Source organism: Notolepis coatsorum (assembly GCF_963971535.1).
Source record: "Notolepis coatsorum genome assembly, chromosome: 1".
In the NCBI taxonomy this organism is placed as follows: domain Eukaryota; kingdom Metazoa; phylum Chordata; class Actinopteri; order Aulopiformes; family Paralepididae; genus Notolepis; species Notolepis coatsorum.
Genome location: NC_140165.1, coordinates 282501847 through 282524593, shown reverse-complemented (window position 1 = coordinate 282524593; position 22747 = coordinate 282501847). Strand labels below are relative to the sequence as shown.

At 44.9% G+C, this 22747-nt stretch overlaps 1 protein-coding gene across 1 annotated transcript in view; it reads right to left on the bottom strand.

Annotated features, from left to right (window-relative positions):
- Positions 1–8485: 8485 nt before the first annotated feature.
- Positions 8486–22747, bottom strand: part of LOC311245669 (SPRY domain-containing SOCS box protein 4-like) — a 154896-nt gene continuing 140634 nt past the window's right edge. The window contains exon 4 of the mRNA XM_084335604.1: positions 8486–10119. Coding sequence (XP_084191730.1) covers positions 9992–10119 — 128 coding nt within the window. The 3' untranslated portion in view covers positions 8486–9991. The remainder of the gene's footprint in view (positions 10120–22747) is intronic.

The window sequence follows — 22747 nt, the reverse complement described above, 5'->3', positions numbered from 1 at the left end:
CCACGCCACACATGATTTCTATTTTCCCTCCATACAGCTTCTTTCAGCAAAGTCCAACTTCCTCTTCCCTTTTACAAATTCGCACACATCTGAGGTGTACCTTTGAGACAATTGTTGACTTTATACTTTGGTTCTGCCCTCAGGTGTGTGCGAAATGGTTGAGGTTTATGTAGCATCCTGAATATTCTGCTAATTATTCAGAAGTGCTGACTAACCTGTTACTTCCCCCGTGTGCACAAAGACGTGATAAACAGTGTTCCTTTTTGATATCTCGCCCGGACTAATGATGCGAGGTGCTCTTCTTTCTCCGGCTTCGATATGGACCATTAACATGACATTGAAGCATCTTTCTTCCTGCCTTGAGTGTCCTATAGTGGGACCAGTTTGCGGTCGCCAGCAGGGGGCAGTGGTGGCAGGCGGAGCGGAGGAGGAAGGAGCAGCGAGTGAGAGATGATTACCTGGAGGGCGGAACAGAAGGAAGTCCTCTTCGACAGTGAACTCGGACGTGAGCGGACGTGAACGGGCGTGTGCTCTCGACGAGCCCCGTTTGAAGAGTCCCGTTGAAGAGCCCCGTTGAAGAGCAACGGGAGATAACGAGTACTCTGCTATAACACGGGTTATCCTAGAAGTACAAGCGATAGAGAAGTGCGTGAGTAAGCGATACGGAAAGAAGAACCAACGTCCATAGATAACGTGTTATCCTAGACGTGTAAGCGGTGTATTAGCTTGCTGCTAACGGCTATAGTGACTCGAGTATACCACCAGGCGAGCGTCGCTGAAGACCGGTGGTGCATACAGCCACGTTGCGTTAGCAGTACAGGCAATAGCAGGAGGGTTCACTAAGACCCACAGTTTAGCTGTGTTTAAGGTAGCCAACAGTTTAGAGCGCGCCAGCCCAGTCAGCAGCCCCGCAGTGGACGTCTCATCAACGCAGCAGGGGACACCTCTTCCTCCAGCAGAGGTCGCCACAACACAGCACGCTCCTCCAGTTCAGCCACTGCCCCTGCTGCCTACCCCAGCCCGCTGGCTGTGCTCGCGGGATCGCCCGACGGCCATCTTATCACCCGGACGATGGGTGGTGAGAGTGGATCCGCCATCTTGGTTAAGTACAGCGGTACTTCGTGTGCCAAAACAGTATCCATTTGAAGCGAACGCTATCGACCAGTGTCTAGGGGTACCCCAACCATTATAAGCCGGCTTTAGCTTAGGTTTTTATTTGGCAACGTGGGCCCACATGTAACTTATTTTTTTATTGTGATAACTGTGTGACGTTCTTGAATTCCCATTGAACTCCTTGACATGTGCCTGGGTCTTCCCCTAATCCAAGCGGGGCTTTTGAAGTAATGTATTGAGCACTAGGTGCCTATGTTGGGAATAGCGTTCCCCTATAATGTGAGTGAGAGCACCCGGTGCCTAATGTGATTATATGCCATATGAACCACATAAAGTATAAACTGTAACTTGCTAATTGACCAGGCTTATCAGGGCTGTACGCTAAGCTTTTTCACTAGGGGCACACTTGCCCCTAAATTAGAAATTTAAGGGCAAAAAATATGTTTTAGGGGCAAATTTTTTAATAACAATTTTACCATTATAGTGCAAAAAAATATGTTCCTCCTGCCTCATTACTGTGGTCCTTTTATTTAACATTTAAGTGCTTTTGTTGTCAGGTTTGTATCTTTTATAATGAACCAACTAGGGCTGGGCGATATGGCCTAAATATGATATCACGATATTTTCTGACCTTTCGGCGATACACGATACACATCACGATGTTTTTCTTTTTTACCCCAAACAATTCATTATGAGGCTTACCAAGACAGTATGAGTTTGCAAGCTAACATTAAAGACAAAATAAAATACCCATGCATTTAGCATTTTTATATTATATATTAGATTTAGATTATTGGATTATTAGATTATATATTGCATATATTTAGCAACGAGATATTATATGATTTAGATATGAAATATGATGAATTGAAAATGGGGGACCCTGATGTAAACAAGACAAAAGTATTTCTCTGGTCTGCATCCCCTTAACAATTGTATGTATTGAGCTGTACTGTACCCATTCTGCAATATGTTAATAAAGTTTTAAATCAATCAATCAATCAATAGCATTTTAGCATTTTTATGAAACTACTGTATATTTGTATGTCTCTAAATGTTTTGATGAATTGAAAATGGAGGACCCTTATGTAAAAAAGCCGAAAGTCTTTCTCTGGTCTTCATCCTCCTGTACTGTATTGTACCCATTATGCAATCTGTTAATAAAGTTCTCATTCATTCATTCTGACGGAAAACAGAATAATTTTGATTGACAGTAGAGTCTGCCAATTACGTCACAACGCTTGCACCCGCCCTGCTGTTCTTAGCACCAATCGGCAAGCGCATTAGTTTTTGACTTCCTGAATGCCCTGTGTGTTGACAACAACAAAGCTACTAACATTAGCTCCCCGCGGCCCACGAGTAGGAGACCAGTGCTCTGCAGGATGACTAAATGAGGCATAATGATTTTACCTCAACGAATGTTATAATAAAAGCCTTTCCATACATCTGTCTGATTGAAAACTTTATTAACAGACCGCGGAATGGGCATATCTCAGCACGGGCTGAGATATGAACGAGTAACGTGTGGACCAGATTGACGCGACACAAGGTTTACACAACAGCCCCCACCCCTTGTTTTATTGTATTTGTACCTGTACTACCTGCTGTCAGCTGTTTATCTCTCTCTGTGAGCTTGATTAGCTCACGTTAGCTAGCATTAGCTCCGCGGCTAACCCTGAACTAAATCAATGACTAGGTTCTAAAGCATTTCGAGTAGTTTTCACTGCACATAGAAGCAGCCAAACAGCGGGAGAATTTCGGGAGCATATGGCCAAAACCCAGTTAGGAACCATCGATTCCCATCCCTACTACTAACTTTACTTTTCTTCATAGCTAAATCAGACAGTCAGCCAGTCTATCAGAGTGAGTGCTCAGTTGATTTTCCCCGCTGATCATACCTGAGTGCTCAGCGTCATCACACGCCTTGGATCATTTAGGAGTGAAATGCGAATGCAAGGCTTGAAATCCCTACTCGCAAGCCCGCCCCCAAATATTATTTAGCAATCGCAACGGCCAATTAAAGGGGCAATTTGCGACGAGATCATCGCAGCGTACAGCCCTGCTTATATAAAGGAGACGTAGATGGGAGCACGGTGTGTGTGTCTATTTCTGAGCCTGTATTCTAACCTTGTTGACTGGGTAAATATATGACTGTAGTATATTTATTTAACCCTTCCACCCTATTCGCAGCATATGGTTAAAGGTCTCTACAGGTGGTCAAGGAAGGTTACTGCTTTGAGGGGAGCACAATATCTTTATTCAACTAACAGTCACCAGGTGTGGGAGGGCTAACGGAGGTACTGGGGGAAGTGAGAGTGTGTGGGGAGCTACTGCTGACCGCCCTGGAAGGCGAGGAGGACCAGAGTACCACCCCCCAGGTTAGTAAATCCTGGGCCCCATCCGCTCCTGCTGCCCGCCCTCCAGTTCGATGTTCCGGGCCCAAAGACGGGGGTTCAGATAGATTAAAATCTACTGCATCCCGCTACCAGGTGGCCGTGTACAACTACTCCCATAAAGCAGGGATAATCCACCCTGCTACATTTATATACACTGGCCATTGTTGACAACGGACATGTAGCAACACTCTTATGGTCCTTTAAATATCCTTGGTGAGAACAGCAAAACAAAGGGAGGGACTGGAAAAGTTGTTAGAAAGTTGGTGAAAGATAGGAGGAGAGGATAAGAGAGAGACACAGACAGTGGGGGTAGAGGAGAGCCTATGGGAACAAGAGGAGAAAGAGAGAGGGGAGGAGAGAGATAAAGGGTGAGGATATAAAGGGTAGGAACAAGAGAGAAAAAGGGGGAAGGAGAAAGAGAAAAGGGGAAGGAGAGAGAAAGGGAGAGAACAAGAGAGAGTGGAGGAGAGAGAAATGGTGGGAACAAGAGGAGAGAGATAAAAGATTTGGATCCATATTTTTAGAGTAGATCAAACCACTCTAACTCTTACTCTTGTTCACACCGAAGTGAGAGCTATAGTCGATGTATTATTGAACAGTAAAGCTTGGAGATGCTGCAGGCTCGTAGCTCACTGCCATATTGATTTCCACTGGAACTCACTAACTGGTCTAAGCACAGCACCCTGCTCCTTTCAAGTGACAAGTTCTATACTGTCTCGTCTGTCTCCTTTGCTTTCCTCAGGGCCTTGAAATGCTTAGGCGGCCGTGGGCTTCAGGCACAAAAATGGCGCTCCTACAGTTTTAATCGTTTATGAGAGGGGTTTGTATGTCATTTTCATTTGGGTACCTGTTCCCATGGGCACGCTGCAGCGTCTGAATCCCTTCAGAACTATCCTGCACAAGTGCTATTGCAATTTAGAGAAGTGAACATTCTAATGATGGTACAAGAATGGCTACCTGTCAATGAAAGCTATGGTGACTGACAACAGCATATGGGTTGTTTTCATGTACAGCATTTTGTGTCCCAAATGTAATCAAACTGAGTGGAATTTGAGGGATGCAAAATAACCACAACAAAATGGCTCCAGATGGGCATTGTGACATCACATGAAAACAAGGATAGTTTCAGGCTGCATCTCATTAGTCCCTTGACATGCCCTCGTCGACTTGCCCTCGTGGGAATTCCTGCTGCTCTCTTACTCAAGTGAACTTTTTGAGATCTACCCTGTTAAGTGTAGAGTATGTTTGCATGTAACTGCACTTTAACTGTTCCACAGTAAGAGGGCGCTATAGGCGTAACAGAGACGCAGCTATTGTAGCTGACGTCAGGTAGCAGGTATAAGGGATTGTTCCCTCCCCCTCTGTCTCTCTCTCTCTAGCTCTCACGGAGAGCAGGTCTAGTGGTGCAATGTACATATGTGAAATAAACCACGCCAGTTAAGGCTAAAGAAGACCTCGTCGTCATGACCAGTTATTGCTCCCCATGTGACTCTGTCAACAGACCCTTCAAGGGCAGAGGGTGAGTCAACAACAACATAGTCAGAGGCACATCCTAGCCAGAATAAATGTTTATCATTTGTCAAATAACTATAATAATTCCACATTGGAAATCAACCTGTGATATTTTGTAACTCTTTGCTCTGTGTAATTATGTCACCTTTAGATGTCCTAGTTGTCTGCATAAGGCGGCTACTCTTAACTCATTCAGAGCCACGCCTATATGACCAAATTAGGTCTAGCGTGCCAACACTGAAATCAATGGGAGGACGGGGATATTTGCGAACACTTAAACTATATCTTAAATTATGGCTATGGGTCTAATACACCCGTTGCTTATCAATGACTTGCTTGCAGTCAACATGTACGAAACGGATTGTTTGTTCATCAGTACATTTCCGTTTTATACCGTTTTGAATACGAGTATATTTTTATATTTCTAGTAATTCCAGAGAAAGACACGATAATAGCCCTTTAGTGGAATACACAAAACATGTAAATTTTGCTGATTTATGAATCGTTTTCAAATAAACGCTAGATTATCGATAGTATATGTGTGCTCATGTACGAAGAGAAGCGGGGTCTGAAAAATCGCTTCTCCCTACTTTGGTCAGCGCGAACCTCACACACACACACACGCTCCGATGGCGGAGAAAGGAACATCTGATTAACCCAAAACTGGTAAAATAGAGTCCTTATCTCACATCAGATGTTCTGCAAAAAGATTAATCCAATTCCTGATCGCCATTCCAAATATTGATCACGTTTATTGATCCAACGTTATAGTCCAAAACACATAATCGACGCTGCTCCCAGCCTCCCCAGTGAATGTGGTAACACGATACTGCTTGCCCGAGAAGGGAAACCCTGGACCGGAGTTTTTTTTTCTGATGCACAGTCCCAGCCAATCCAATCCAATGATGTGCAATACGATAGGCGGCGGTATTTGCCCTTTGCGAGCTCAGACCCATTCCCAATGATAACGTCAGACTGGATGGATGAAAAATGAATGGATGTCGCTATTAAAAGAAATAACGATTAAAACCGGACTATACTCGTGATTGGCACGGAACGCATGGCGAGTTAACCCGACTATACTCGTGGTTGGCACGGAATGGGTTAAAGTGAAAATGACATTCTCCTAGATGAGCTATGTAGCTAGCTATGTAATGTTAGATATATTCTTCATTCCTGCCTGACCCATCCCACACTTGGGGGTGTACATAAAAATGTCATCCAATGAAATACTATTGATTTAGTGATCCCTTTCTACTACCATCAAATAAAACCTTCCCATTGCTCCTAAATGATAAGTTTTATCTTGGACCTATTTATGTTGGACCCACTTTGAACTTCATCTGTGTACGTGGCCATGTTTTTTCATCTCTCTTCATTATTTAATCATCAATCCTAGGATGTATTACAACTGGTGCCGTTTTCTGTGTAGCCCAGCAACAGAATATCCTGCCAGTAATAACACTATTGTTGTTCAAGAGTGAATAGTCTTCAGGGAACCATCTGAACTCATTATGATAGCGTTCCAATAAATCCACCCAGCATTTCAGCTTCCATCTCTCTCAACTCACACAAAGAGGAGCTAGGGGCTCTGTGTGATACTGCTACCATCAACGAACACTGCAATCTGCTGGGAAACAGTCATTGATTTTCTGCTGGACGGTGCCAGGGAGAGCCCCGCTGGTCTCAACCTTGATCACGTAAGAAGCTTTGTTCTGTGTTCAAAGCCCACCCTGAGATAGAGGGGATAGAGAGGGGGTCAGATGTTTCTGTCATAGCAGGACATCTGTTAATTGTGGCTCTGTGTGGTGTAATTGGAGGCATCATGAACGGTGCTAAGGTGACGGTCCCACTCTGTGGTCATATTGGTAGAAAAACACCACCAGAACCCAATGAACTGCGCAGGAAATTTAACTATTTTTGTTTACCGGCAAATATTGGGTTTCCAAACTTTGCCCAGCCGCCTTCATCGATTTTCCAAACTTCCATCAATTTGACCAACCAAAGTGCTTTTCAGAATAGAAATTAACTATCAGATAATCAGCACTTGGCTACCGGCCCAACTGGCTTTTAGACCAGACAGACAAGAGCCAAGCATTTACAAGCACTCGGCTGTTGAGTGTTCATTTACAACTCCCGACACTGGTAAAAGTACAAGAAACATAAAATGTGGTAATAATTTGTTTGTCATGCATGTAATAATGTATATCTTTCAAGCACTTTGAACTGCAACTTCTGTATGAAAAGTGCTATACAAAGTTATTATTAAAAATAGTTATTATAATAATGTATATTAAATGTGCACCTTTTTTTGTCATACTTACTGTAAAAGGACCAGTGTTCCAGTTCATTCTTGCCTTGATGCAAAAAATCAAGGCATCCTTTTCCTATTATTTTCTGTCAATTCACTACTGCCATAGACTTCCATTGTATCTGAACGTGTCTTAACCACATGAACCCATGAAAGTCATCACATGTGACTAATACCACGCTAACATCCCAGGTACATTCATTTTTAACTTTGATTTCTCCTGAAAAGTTGCTCTATTGTGCCTTAATGCAGTGTCTAAAAAGGAAGAGGAATTCCTCCGCAGATACTGTATTACATCACAATGACAAAACTGACAAGATGTTAACGTGGCATTTTAGTCACATATGGTGACTTTGTGACAGCATACGACTTCAGATACACTGGCAGCGGTGAATCGGCAGAAAATAATGACAAGAATTTTCCAGTAATGGTAATTTATGAAAGAATAAGGGTGCCTTGATGTTTGTATCAAGACTAGAATGACGTGGAACCCACATGGTCCTTCAAGCAAAACATTCTAGCCTTTCATAAATGGTACGTTTTATTAATATAGTTTTGGTATGACGTGTACATGTCAAGGAGTAGTCATCTTTACTGCAGGTGTTGAGGGGTGAGGGGGTTAGGCCTGTTAGGCTGCTGTACACGCACGTCTCATGTATAATCCAACCACTGTGATACTATTGAGTGGATACCAATGTACTTGTCAAAGCCTATGAGTGTACACAGTATGTGTGTGTGTGCGTGCGTTCACTGCGTCTCTGTATCTCTCCGTCTCCATGGAGCCTTTCATAAATGGTATGTTTTATTAATAGTTTTGTCACTTTACCCTTCCAGTATACAAACCTGTATAACCTTGCAGATTTTCAAACATTCTCTTTAGTGAGACTTGTTTTCCCACAGAACATTGAGATCAGGACTGGAGAAAAAATACCATTGTATTAGAAACCTCCTTCTCTTTCCATGAAAATTAGTTATACTGTGGAAGTACTAGGTACAACCTTTAAGACCAAAACTGAAAAGAAAAACTCAGAATGTTTTTGAAGTTTTTTTTATTCACATTTAAAAGATGCTCGTGGCAGCACATTCCTCCATCTGTCCAGATGACGAGACGTCCTGTCCCGCAAGCATCACTTCCTGTCCCGCACGCATCACTTCCTGTCCTGCAGATTAAAATCTCAAATCCATTAAAAAAAAAAAAATCCATAAAAAAAAAGAAAAAAAAGAATAAAAACACAATGCTTAAAATAAAATCAAAGACCAGAATCATTAAAAAGAACATCAAGTTCCGGGATTAAAAACAGGAGGGAAAAAAATATGATAGAAAACCAGCATAAAAAAAAAGAAAGAAAAAAAAGTCTCCTGATATAACAGAGGTGTCGTGTGCTTTTTGTTATAGTTTTTTTTCCTTTCCTCTGTTTTTCTGTAGTTATCTCAGAGCAGGCACATTAACAGTCAAAGAAAAAGTACAAGCGGAATAACCTTCAAAATCAATCTCAATCTGCGTTTTTCTCTCAATCAAGGGTTGGGGTGGGGGGGGGGCACAGAACCTACACAATAGCAGCCACAGTCCTTCACTTTAGCATCCCCCCCACCGAAGGCTTCAATCAAACACAACAGACGGAGATAGAGAGAGAGAGCAGAGAGAGAGAGAGAGAGAGAGAGAGAGAGAGAGAGAGAGGAGGGGGGCGAGAGTGTGGGGAGCGGACGCCGGGCTACAAAGCAAAGAGACTGCGTAGTACTTGTGTAGTATTATTATTATCATTATTATTATGAAGCCAGCGGGGTGCGACCTGTCCATGTCAAGGAGTTGTCATCTTTACTGCAGGTGTTGAGGAGGAGGGGTGAGGGGGTTACACACACATACACACACGTCTCATGTATAATCCAACCACCGTGATACTATTGAGTGGATACCAATGTACTCGTTCAAAGCCTGTGAGTGTGTACAGTATATGTGTGTGTTCACAGTATCTCTCTCCCCTCCCTCCCTCCCTCCCTCCCTGTGACTCCGGGGCAGGGGGGGGTTGTGGGGTCTGCATGGAGCCTGCTGTACTGAATATAAATACCAGTATAAATACCAACATCTTCCAGAGAGGCCTTCCCTTCTCCCTGCATCCAGTCTGTACAGAGATGACAGTATGTAGGGATGCTGTCATCATCCAAATGCACACACACGCACACTCAGTCACTCACACCTAGGCACGCCAGCAGCCTGCTTGCTGCGCAAAACCCCCAACTCCGCATCCACACCCTAGTGTTTTTCGGGATGATACTGGAATCCGATAATCTCTTCCGATTTCTCTCGCTTTCCTTCTTCCTCTCTTTCCTTATTAATCTCTCTATCATCTTTATTTGTCCATCGATCCATCCATCCATCAGTCTGTCTATCAGTCCAGGAGAAAAGACAGTAGAGAGCAAGGAAAAATTTAAAACTAGGCGGATTCTTTCTTTTTTTAAAACATCATAAAAAAAATAAAAATAAAGGAAAAAAGGATAGTGTCCCAAGTCTTTGCTGTAAAACAAAGTTCTCGTGCCGGGCCTCTTCTCCAACGCCGCTGTCGTCATCAACATCATTGTCATATGTCCATGATAGTTCCAGACAAAGTTCATTTTAGAGGGGCGGTTGGCTTAATGCTCGTGTGTGTAGGGGTTGGGACGGTCACTGGTACTGGAGGTAGTTCTTGAGGGTCTGCGGCAGGGGGAGGGTGTCGATGTGGTGGATACGATCCCTTCCCAGCGCCAGACGAGCTACTCTCCGACACAGGTCCATGAGGGGGAGGGGCTCCGCTGTGAGAGGGAGAGAGGGAAAAGGAGGTTAGGATCAAGGTGACAAAGTCAATGAGGTTCTCTAATTGCGGCCCCTGTCGTTGCCGATGATCAGTTATTTGCTTTAAGCTCCTGCTGATATGGAGCGCTGATCCGATACCCCGTGGTACCAGTTGTGGATCATTAGTTTGGGATTACTGGACTAAAATGATTGAGGTGTAATCCATTTCCCCTCTGTTAGCAGAAATCAAACATCCTTCTAGGTGTGAGAAAGAGAAAAAGGGCACTCTTCTTCACATTTGTTTTTATGACACCAATACCATTTAAGCATGGTATTGGCCCAATATCGCACAAGAGTATACGTACTTTTAAGAACCTTGAATTTATAGTTATACGTCAAAAAGAGTAAGGAGCAATGATTTAGATTTCACATTTTTATTAAATTAAGGTAGCAGTCCCTATAAGACAGGTATTGCTTGCTATTTAGATGCTATACTATTTTATTTCATACTTATCTTGTCTAGCACAGTCTCTGGAGCGTAACAGTAAGAAGCATTTTGTATAAAAGTATTCTGTACTTCTGTATGACAACTATTAAAGAAACTTGAAACTATTTGTCATGGTGCAGCAATCTACACAATACAATGATTCAATGTCCCAGACATTGAGTGGCTCAGGAGGTAGAGCAGTCGTCTGGCAATCCGGAAATTCCCGGTTCGATTCCCGCTCCTCCTGGGCAGCGTGTCGATGTGTCCTTGAGCAAGACACTTAACCCCTAATTGCTCCCGATGAGCAGGTTGGCACCTTGCATGGTTGCCTCCGCCGTCGGTGTGTGAATGGGTAATATGTAAGTAACAAATTGTAAAGCGCTTTGGATAAAAGCGCTATATAAAAAAGCAGCAATTTACCATCACTGGTGGCCATATTCAAACTCATTTACTCTCAATAAATGTCAAACTAAATTAATGTGCAAAACAGTTTCGTGTTTGAATGCGTGTGGGATTATGTGCAAAATGTATCTGCAGTGTTTGGTTAAAGGTCCTGTGTCTTATAAATGGCCTTTTCCAGTGTTTAGCATTGTTTCCTAGCAATGGGGGTTTATATCAATGGGGTCTGTGTCTCTAATTCTCATTTCGACTCATCAGTCTAGTCTCGAGTTCACGAGATCCTCCCTCACTCAACTAAGCCATTCTGATTTGACTGTTTTGCTGACGTGAGTAAGGCACTGGTTGTAGTCACCGGCCCACAATCAACAATTCGCTCAACAACAGAGCGGGTGGAATTACTTCCTCAAACGGGTTGACGTGCGCTGGTGCCAACAGAGACAGCAGAGAATGAGCGAGCAAGAGAGAGGGACACAAGCATTTACACACAAAATCCAGCCCCACGTGCGGCAGTGCGTGTGTAAATGTGTGTGCGCACGGGGATGGAGCTTCTCCACTTGCATATCACTGTCAAAATATCGTTGCGCACGGCCGTATTCCGATCTGTGCAATAATATTCACAGGGGTATATATTGTCATTTGAAACAAGTTACCAATGCATTGTCCCGTGGGATTATGCCCCCCTGCGGCGAAATTAATTAGTATTCCCCTCCTCTATATCTCTCTCGGTCTGTCAGTGCAGACTGTGGGTGACTGTCACTCAAAGCGCTTATGGAGCCCAGCCAAAAACAGCTTGAAATCTTGAAGTGGAAAAATGCTGCTTTAGAAATACAAAACAATGATTTTTTTTGAAAAAAACTTTATAGATGTGTTCCATAGACTCACAGGAATTGTGTAAAGTTGCCCAAATAGTGAAAGGAATAGCAATGCAGTGCCCCTTTAATTCAAGAATGGCCAAAATATGAATGGATAAAATGTGGGGCTTTGTCTACTTCACTTATTGTTTACTACATACTGTAGCATGTTTGTACTGTATACCTTTTTTTGTAGTGATCTGCCTCATTGTATGTAGAGGTTGTTAGTAAGACAATGCGTTACGCAAGAGATTTTTTTTTATTTGCCGTTCAGTAGTTTATTCAGACCTTAATTCAGGTCTGTGCGAGTGGGGGCAGAAATAGCATATGGCGACGCTGTAATTCGACAACATCGGATCTAGTTTTCGCCCTTGCAGAAAGAATAGTCTTACAGAATTTACACAAACACACACACTTTAGCATTTAAATAAAGTGTCCTTCAAGGCCGTCAGCCTGTTCGACCTGCCCTGACCATCTGGCTGCTGAGATGCTACTGCACACCGAGTACACAGCAGACACACAGCAAGAAAATCAACCCTGTCAGATACAACCACACACACACACACACACACAAGACAGATGGAGATACACACACACTCACACACACACCGCAAGAAGATTAACCCAGTCAGATACAACCACACACACGACAGATGGATACACACGTTAATGGACCTACAGTAGATAGAGATGGACAGATCTCAGGTCAGATGGACAGTACCAGGTCTGTTGTTCTTGGAACAGAGAGCAGCCAGTAGTGCCCAGGGGACTGCCCTAATGGGCCGACTGGAGCCCTCCAGGCTACCGGTATGTGACCACTGGACACAACACAGTCACACACACACCTCTAAAGCACAAGGGCTGGGTTGTCTGCTGAGGATAGGAGCAGATGAACTAAGTCATATTGTGGAAGTGCTTATGCGTTTACTGTATAACAGACTATTGACAGGATGGAGCAGATTTGAGAGGGCAAGGGGAGAGAGATCGAGATAGAGAGAGAGATGAGAGACTTTATTTCAGACTCAAGGTCCATATTACTAGGGCTGACCTTCGAAGCTTTTTCTGGTCGTCGAAGCTTCTGGGGCCAAGATTCTATTTTAATTATTATTATTGTTTATATTGTATAATTTAGTTTTATCTTATGTTGTGGGACTTGTACAGCACTTGTCAACTTTGTTGTTTTTAAATGTGCTCTAAATAAAGTGGATTGGATTCATTAATTAAATTAATAATGAGTCGGGAGCTGCGCTGCCTGGGCGGCTGCTCTGTTACACAGCCAATAACATTACATTACATAATTATGTTGCAACCTTCGTCTATAAAGCAAACAATTATATAAATATTTATATGTAGTTAATAGAGACAAAGGCAGAATTCAACTTAATTAAGCATGTTTTATTAATACATGTTTGTATATGGGTCGGGACACTGCTGCTGACTGGGTGTCTTATCAAACGCAGGTCAAACTAATACTATAGAGAATTGTCAGTGCTGTAAAGTTTAAACCGTTTTAAATCTTAGACAAACGAAACACTTGACTTTTATGAAATATTGTAAGCCGTCATTTGAGGCTTTATAAAAGCAGCATCCAAAAGTCAGAAAATAAAACTACAGACATCGCAAAACAAGCTCCGCCCGAACCCACCTTGACCCATCACACTTTGAGAACATGAGATGGCTAAAGGTGGAAGACCGAGTCAACCAAATAGGGATGTGCCTAGTTCACAGAATCGTGCACAGGGTAGTGCCAGTGTACTTCAACAACTACGTCAACCGAATCAGGGACACCCATGCATACCCAACTAGGCGTAGCTCAACTGACTTTGTGCCAGTCAGATTCAGGAGTTGTATGGGGAAGGAGTCATTTTTATATTCTGCAGCTGTCTTTTGGAACAGTCTGCCCAGTGACCTGAAAATCACAATCAATGCTGTTAGATTCAAGTCCAGCCTAAAGACATGGCTCAAAAGGGACTATAATTAACACAGACACTCAGCTAAAAGGCACCCTTACATGTTTTTATGAGTCTGTTATGTATATAAATGGTAAATGGTATATGTGATGTGTTGTGATGTCATGTCTGTATGATGCATGTCTATTGTCTAAGCATCTCATTCCCCTACAAGGACCACAATGGAAATAAGCTCTGAGCTTTCTTGTGTACATCCTTGGCAGCATCTCCTGACTGTGCTTTCTGTCACGTTATTTAATATATTGTCAAATAAAGTCATTCATTCATTCATCCATGGTGCAATTCGATACTGCAGACCGTTGATTGGTGGATGGAACTTGGTTGGTTCCTGGTACGGTCGGTGGCAACACTTTACAGTCAACCTCATATAGTGGGAAAGTTTAGTAGAACATTAAGAAATAAATGTTTCCAGCGAATCTCTTAAATTACTATTTTAGATTATATTGTTTGAACTAAGCAGGTGAAATGTCTCTGCAGGTCAAGTATTTAAAGAATGCTATTGCCTATTACTAGGCAACTTGGGCAAAGAGGATTGCATTACAAGTCTTGCAACATATTATTAGCCGATACATCTTGTGATCCGTGCATAAAAGCGATAATTTATTCCAGCAATTTACATTATATGAACTAAGCAGGTGAAATGTCTGCAGGTCAAGTATTTCAATCGGTGCATCCCAGCCATTTAGATGTTGACAATGACAGTCACAGTGCCACTTGAGGTGCGTACACCAAGACTAATTCAAAGAAAAGAGTATTAAAAAAACATAAAATGAGTTTATCATCAACTGCTAATCAGCTAATTAAAAGCAGGTGGATGCAGGATACGCTAGTCTAATGAATACATACCTGCCAAACAGGGGCAACAAACCTTCTAATGGGGTGGGGTGACATAACTGACATCATCATCTGTGTTACCATACGAACAGGGGCCCTACTGAGGTACTTTGAGCCCATTGGAACAATGTGCAGGTTGTTAGATGTTGATTTGTTGCGACTCCTAACTATTTGCTGTGGGCATGGTGTGACACTTGGAGAGGAGAGCGGTAATACAGTCTAGCGATAGACAACAGCTCACTGAGGGACTGGCACCCAGAGCAGCTAGCGCTGACTGCGGTAGCTTGCGTAAATCTTTTCAAACGTGTTGGGAATATCTGGGAGGTGGATTCATTTAGATGGAAAATGAACATGGAAAATTAGCATGTAGAAACAAGAACAGGACTCAAGAGAGATGCTCAGCTACACCCATAGTGCGGCACGCTGTGACCCGTTAACCTGCCTTCCAGACAGTCCAGCATGTCTCCATGCTGAAAGAGATGAAATTGATATCAATCTTCTAATGAGACTGTGGGGAAGATGGTGAATAAGTGTATTTCCCAAAACGTACGTTTATTTTTACCTAGTCTTTAAAATCCTTGTCCGACTGTCAACTTATCCACCAAGTTTACCTACTGTATATGATACCTACTGTATGATACCTATTGTATACAATACCTACTGTATGTTACCTACTGTATACAATACATACTGTATGTTACCTACTGTATACGTTACCTGCTCTATACAACTCTTCCTCTATTTATCCTGAGCCTACGGATGATAACGGAGTGAAGTAGAGAGAATTCAGTCAGGAAGATACCCATGTGGAGTCTGTGGAAGAGGAGTGGGAGTAAACTCTGTGCGGTGTAGAGAATATGACAAATGGTGTCACCAAAGATGTTCAGGTTTGGAAGATCTGAAGGGAGTGAGGGATTTTAGATGCCCCCGTGTGAGAGGGAAGAGGAGGAGGTGGTTGGAGATGGTGGTCTAGTGGTGGGAGGGGAGGTGCTGGAGGAGGTGAAGCAGTTTTCGCTATCTGGGAGATGTGATGGACTGTGAGGCGGGAGTGCAAAGGACGGTGAGGGCGAGAGTGGCGGCGGCATGGAGGAAGTGGCGGGAAATTAGTAGGCTACTGGTGAATGGAAACATAGAGGTAAAGATCGGAGGAGGGATTATATGAAGCATGTGTGAGATCAGTTCTCCTGTATGGTTCAGAAACGTGGGCAATGACAAAAAGGGTGATGGTGGTGTTAAGGAGCTGTGATCGGAAGATGTTGAGGTATGTGGCGGGAGTCAGATGGCAGGTTGGGAGGACCAGTGCCGAGGTGTCAGGGAAATTGATTTCAAGGTGAGATATGGACGTCTGAGGTGGTTTGGACATGTGAGAAGATTGGAAGGGGGGATGTTGAGAGGGGTGGAGGAGATGATTGTGGATGGGCGGAGGCAGAGCGGGAGATCGAAGCAGACGTGGAGGGGATGTGTGGCAAATGATATGAGGGATCTGTAGATGCATGAAGACAATGGGCTGGGCAATAAAACGATAATTATCACGATATAAAAAAAAATATATATAAAAAAAAATAGACATAAAAAAAAAAAAAATTGACCTGCAACAGGGCAGTTTTAAAACCAGAGACATTGGACAGACTTGTCTTTCTTGCCTGCAACTTAAAGTAATGGCTTTGCTTGTCCAAATGACAATACTGACCAAATTGAGATACATTTTTCTCGTCCATTTATTTTGTTTGCTTTCTAATTTAAAATAGTTTGAAACCGTCTATACACAGTAGGCTATGTGTGATAGCAGAGCTAGTCTCCAGTCACGAGTCACGGTGCACATGTGCGGTGGTTTGTCCACCAAAAAAGCGCCAAAAGATAGAAAAGAAACGAGCAGAGCCAGAACTATTCAACTCCCCTGGAGCCACAGCCAGCAGAGAAGCTTGTTTACTTTCGCTTTCAAACCAGCTGCAGCCTGAGAACTGGAGTGTGAGGGGATGTAACACTAAAGATGGCGGCAACGACAAGGAATTGCTGCAAAATAACACATTTCTTTATCATTTTTTTTAATACTTATAACAATATCGATAATTAGCATTATAGATATCGTTATCGTGATATCATTTTTGGCCATATCGCCCAGCCCTGGAAGACATGGCACAAAACCGTGCCCAGTGGCGTGGAGTCATCGCCCCGTCCAACCTCACTGTAGTGGGGAAAAAAGGACGTAAAATGAAGATGAGCTGATGATGATGATGATATGGACACATTCCTGCTAACATTGGTTGACAATAAATCACTGAATCTTGAATCGATGTTCATCGTTGAGCACACCCATGGAAGAATTCACCACCGAAGCTGCACAAACACTTGGTAAGCCAACCACATCCCATCCCTCGGACACCTGAATGATGGACAGAGGCATGCGCACGCACCCACACAGACACATTAGCCTACAAAAGCACAGACTGAATCTGAAGTGCAATTGGCAGCACATAGGAATCCCTCTACCATGTTCTCCCTCTCAAGCAGAGGGCCTTGAGCTCAGAGGTTCGGGTATTATGTGTAGACTGAAGCGTAGCGTTAGATGTGTTTTGCATCGTCCCAACAGCTCCTATCAATCAGTCTAACCTCAGCAGCACAGCCCCCCAGAGCCCGCAGCGCAGGGGTGGTTTCCATGACAACCAGCTCCTCACCACCTCCACCTTTGATGTCAACCATGCTCTTCTGTGTGTTCATAATTATGTGTGTGTGAGCAAACTGAATATAAATTATGTAAGAGCTCTTGCCCATCTTAAAAAGTGAAATGTACTATATTAGGGCCCCAAACAAGAGTTTTAGTAATTAACAGTTTGTAATTTTCTGAAACAGAATATCACAATATCAAGTAATTTCCCCCATACTACAAGCCGATACCAAAAGCAAGTGTAACATGTCAGAAATTAAAGCAAAATGAGCCAATACTCCATGTTTAGCATAAAGCAGGTCAAGTCTCTCTAATGGAGAACAATGGATTCCATCTCAAACATTGTTGTCCAATGACTCCAAACTAACGGTCTACAGTATGTCTACATACTATATAGCACACAGCTAACATGGATGTATATAGTAAATGAATAAGAGTGATGTATAGTAGGGCTGGGACATTAAACACATTTTATTTTAAATTATGATTTTGGTTTCCAATGATTATGAAAACATGAGCATTTACTTTTAGCCAAGTCATATTTTTCAGTTGCATTATATTTCAAGTTAAAAAAAATTTAAAGTAAAATAAATGGCTGTTTCCAAAGTCAATGAGTAATCGTGTTAAATAATTGTGATCTCAAAATTGACCAAAATAACCGAGCAGTCCTGAACAGTCCAACACCAGCATGGCTAACTCATACAATGGCAACAGGCAACTGCAGTACTCTCAGCAAGGCAGTTCCCATGATGATGCTATTGCTAACTGCTAGCTACTTCCTGGAAACCAGCCTATCCTGGCTGGCACAAGCTGGTCTCCATAGTTAGGGTTGCCGGGGGCGACAGGCAGTCCTGTCAAACACATAGTTAAACTGGGGCTTAGAGAGAGTGGCCAGGAGAGAGAGCCAGTGTGTGTGTGCATGTATGGGCTGTCAGTAACTAAAACACAAGAGTTGAACCGTTGACCTCGAGACACACTGCCAGCACTGCCTCGCTGAACTGCAGCGCCCCGCACGCCTGATACCGTCCACACAGATGCCGCCATCGAGCACTTTTCACAGTAACTCACGTCTTACGTGAGAAAATGGGCTCGACACTGACCCTCTAGGATGGCGGGCTGCTGCTCTAACCTGTTAACATGAGCTGTGTGGCTGCTCTATCCTGTTAACATGAGCTGTGTAGCTGCTCTATCCTGTTAACATGAGCTGTGTAGCTGCTCTATCCTGTTAACATGAGCTGTGTGGCTGCTCTATCCTGTTAACATGGTCACTGTGTAGCTGCTCTATCCTGTTAACATGAGCGGTGTAGCTGCTCTATCCTGTTAACATGAGCTGTGTAGCTGCTCTATCCTGTTAACATGAGCTGTGTGGCTGCTCTATCCTGTTAACATGGTCACTGTGTAGCTGCTCTATCCTGTTAACATGGTCACTGTGTAGCTGCTCTAACCTGTTAACATGAGCTGTGTAGCTGCTCTATCCTGTTAACATGAGCTGTGTGGCTGCTCTATCCTGTTAACATGGTCACTGTGTAGCTGCTCTATCCTGTTAACATGGTCACTGTGTAGCTGCTCTAACCTGTTAACATGAGCTGTGTAGCTGCTCTATCCTGTTAACATGAGCTGTGTAGCTGCTCTATCCTGTTAACATGAGCTGTGTGGCTGCTCTATCCTGTTAACATGGTCACTGTGTAGCTGCTCTATCCTGTTAACATGAGCGGTGTAGCTGCTCTATCCTGTTAACATGAGCTGTGTAGCTGCTCTATCCTGTTAACATGAGCTGTGTGGCTGCTCTATCCTGTTAACATGGTCACTGTGTAGCTGCTCTATCCTGTTAACATGGTCACTGTGTAGCTGCTCTAACCTGTTAACATGAGCTGTGTAGCTGCTCTATCCTGTTAACATGAGCTGTGTGGCTGCTCTATCCTGTTAACATGGTCACTGTGTAGCTGCTCTATCCTGTTAACATGGTCACTGTGTAGCTGCTCTAACCTGTTAACATGAGCTGTGTAGCTGCTCTATCCTGTTAACACGGTCACTGTGTAGCTGCTCTATCCTGTTAACATGAGCTGTGTAGCTGCTCTATCCTGTTAACATGAGCTGTGTAGCTGCTCTAAGTAACCCGTTAACATGAGCTGTGTAGCTGCTCTAGCCTGTTAACATGAGCTGTGTGGCTGCTCTAACCTGTTAACATGGTCACTGTGTAGCTTCTCTAACCTGTTAACATGGTCACTGTGTAGCTGCTCTAACCCGTTAACATGGTCACTGTGTAGCTTCTCTAACCCGTTAACATGGTCACTGTGTAGCTGCTCTAACCCGTTAACATGGTCACTGTGTAGCTGCTCTAACCCGTTAACATGGTCACTGTGTAGCTGCTCTAACCCGTTAACATGGTCACTGTGTAGCTGCTCTAACCCGTTAACATGGTCACTGTGTAGCTGCTCTAACCTGTTAACATGGTCACTGTAGCTGCTCTAACCCGTTAACATGGTCACTGTGTAGCTGCTCTAACCCGTTAACATGGTCACTGTGTAGCTGCTCTAACCCGTTAACATGGTCACTGTGTAGCTGCTCTAACCCGTTAACATGGTCACTGTGTAGCTGCTCTAACCTGTTAACATGGGGTATGTACGGACGTACCAAAACGTTCTCATGTTATAAGACCTCCAGAAACAATACCCTGATTTTATCCAATTCTGTCACAGGGACCCCCATCTGAGATAGTCTTTGGTGTTGGGTTTACTCCAGAACTACTGTATATATGCTACTGTACGTTGAGAGATAAAATGCGGAGGGAGTGAATCTTGTAAATGGACTGCATTTATATAGAGCACTTTTATCCAAAGCGCTTTAAAACTCATGCCTCACATTCACTCACACAATGGTGGAGGAGGAAACCATGCAAGGTGCCAACCTGATCATCTGGAGCAGTTAGGGTTTAAGCACCTCCGTCAAGGACACTTTGACATGCTGTCGGGAGGAGCCGGAATCTAACTGGGAACCTTCCGATTACCAGACAACCGCTCTACCTCCTGAGTGATGAAAATGCTCCTTTTCACATTGCTCATTTCTAGTGAATGTATAGTTCGGTATTCAATGAAATATCAGTCAACTGAGACTTCACCATTTTGCTGGGAATCGCGTCTCGCTCTTCGCCATTATGAGATATGGGGCAGAGCAGACGCGTGGCCCGACAAGTGTACCCCCTGAGGGCCCGTAAGCCCCAACCAGGGAGGAGGGGAGTCCCGTCCACCCGCCCGTCCTAACGAAGGGGGGGGAGGCAGTCAACTCCACCAAAGTGCGAAAAAGGGGGAACCAGACACCCCTGAAAAACGCACAGCACAGGCGGGACCACGTGTGACACAGCACCCCGTGGCACACACCCACACACCCCAGCTAGCCCACCAAATGGTGGGACGCAGGAGAGGTCCCAGACCTCAGAACCACCTGGGAGACAGAACCCCCAGTCACGTCCACGAGGTAAAACCTAACGAAGGGACCCGGGGAGGACCAGAAGCCCGCAGCACAGATGTCCTCCACCGAGGCCCCCCCTAACAGGGCAGCAGCCCGAGGGGGGACCTGTCCAGCCAACGTGCAGCAAAAGGCAACGCCCGCGCACAACCAATGTGACAGGTGCTGCTTGGACAGCGCTGAACAATGGGGGCTGAACAATGTTCTGCCCCCACACTCGACCATACGCCACTCCCCAGCGTAAGACGCGGTAGAGGACGGAGCGTGCGCGTACCGGATAGAGTTAACCACAGAATAGTCAAGACGCATCCCCACCAGATTCACACTGTCAGCAGCCAAGCCTAGAGGCTGCCCCAGAACAGGAGGCAGAACAGAGTTCCGCGTGCCTGAGAGAGGGCCCGCGGTGACCACGGAACAGGCCACGGCGGGGCCACCAAGAGCTGAATCAGGGCCGGGGACCACACAGCTGAGCCCCGGCCCGGCGCGACCAGGACCAAGTCCCGCGCTCCCGACGTACCCGCCCCAACAGCTGAGCTATCGGGTGTAAGGGGGGGAATGTGTACAGAATCCCGGACGGCCACGGAATCGGTCCCAGATCTGCCCGACTATGTCTGGACGTAGTCCCCACTCGTCAGGGTGAGGACCGCCCCACGACATCACACCTGCACCCACATTCTCCCTGCCGGGGATGTGGAGAGCCCTCAGGCAGCGCAGATGGAGAACGCCCAGAGCCCGAACGCCGCCCGGTGCAGACGGGGGAGCACACTCCTCAGAGGACGAGGTCCCCCAGTACCGACATGGGAACCTTTTGCCGCTTCCACATGTCTCTCACCGGGTCCATTTCCATACTGGAAAAAACCACCTCTGTATCCTCCTCATGAAGACAGAACCTCCCGAGCGCGCCGAGAACCATCCACTCGCCACCGCTCTGAGAGGGATGCCCATATAGACCTTGAGCTTAGAAAAAGCCCAAGTACTCCACCCGTTGACTGCGAAGAGGAGTACTCTACTTCCAGTCTACAGCAAAACCGAGGTTGGTGAGACACCACCTGCCTGGTATGAGACCTGGCGATATACCCTGACCGGCCAAGGACCAGAACGTCATCCAGGGTAGAATACAATTCGTAAACCCCGACGACGCAGAGGCCCCAGCGCGGTCTCCACGTACTTGGGGAAGATGCGGGGAGCCAGAGAGTAGCCGAACGGCAGCCTCTTGTACCCGTACGCTAAGCCCTGCAAAGGAAGCGTAGGTAAGCCCTAGGATGGAAGATGGGGATGCGAATACGCATCCTACACGTCTATGGAGGTGAACCAGTCCCCCACTTGGAATATAATGACTGTATACGCAAAAGTAGCCTAGTTTTAAGTTAAAATATTATAAATCTACATGCCTTGAGGATGTCATTCTTTATATAGCCTGCATATCAATTGTTTTTAAGCTCAATAAACTCTGACCGGAATTTCTCCCATTTGTCCGGGAGATTGAAATCTTGCAGGACACGGAGACCGGCAACAATTCTTTCGAATGGAAACCCTGGCGTGGGAGCCGCTTGACAGCACAGCATTCTCACGGACAGACCCAGGCCTAGCCAGCAACTGGGTGTCAGCCCCTGTCCCCATGAGAAGTGAAACGTGGGGCCGCTTGTGCTTCAATGAAGGCACGCGGCCCGCAGCCAAAGGGAACAAATCAGAGCCTGTATCCCGCTGGTGTTGGGGGGGGGGGTGACCGGAGAGCGAGCTAGACGGCGATGGTTTTTTAGGGCGTGCTCATCTAATGTAGCCGATCCCTCTGCCGCCAAGGCTGTCGGCCTTGTGATCACCTGTTGTCTTTGTGTCCAGGGTGCGTGAATACTTTCGGCAGCCCACTTGTCTTTCCGCATTGCTCTGATTGGCCGAGCGCGCGCATGAGCCGCGACCGGGCTCCTCAGCCAGGCAGGAATACTTCGCTCTGCTTAACCCAATTTATACAAATGGAAG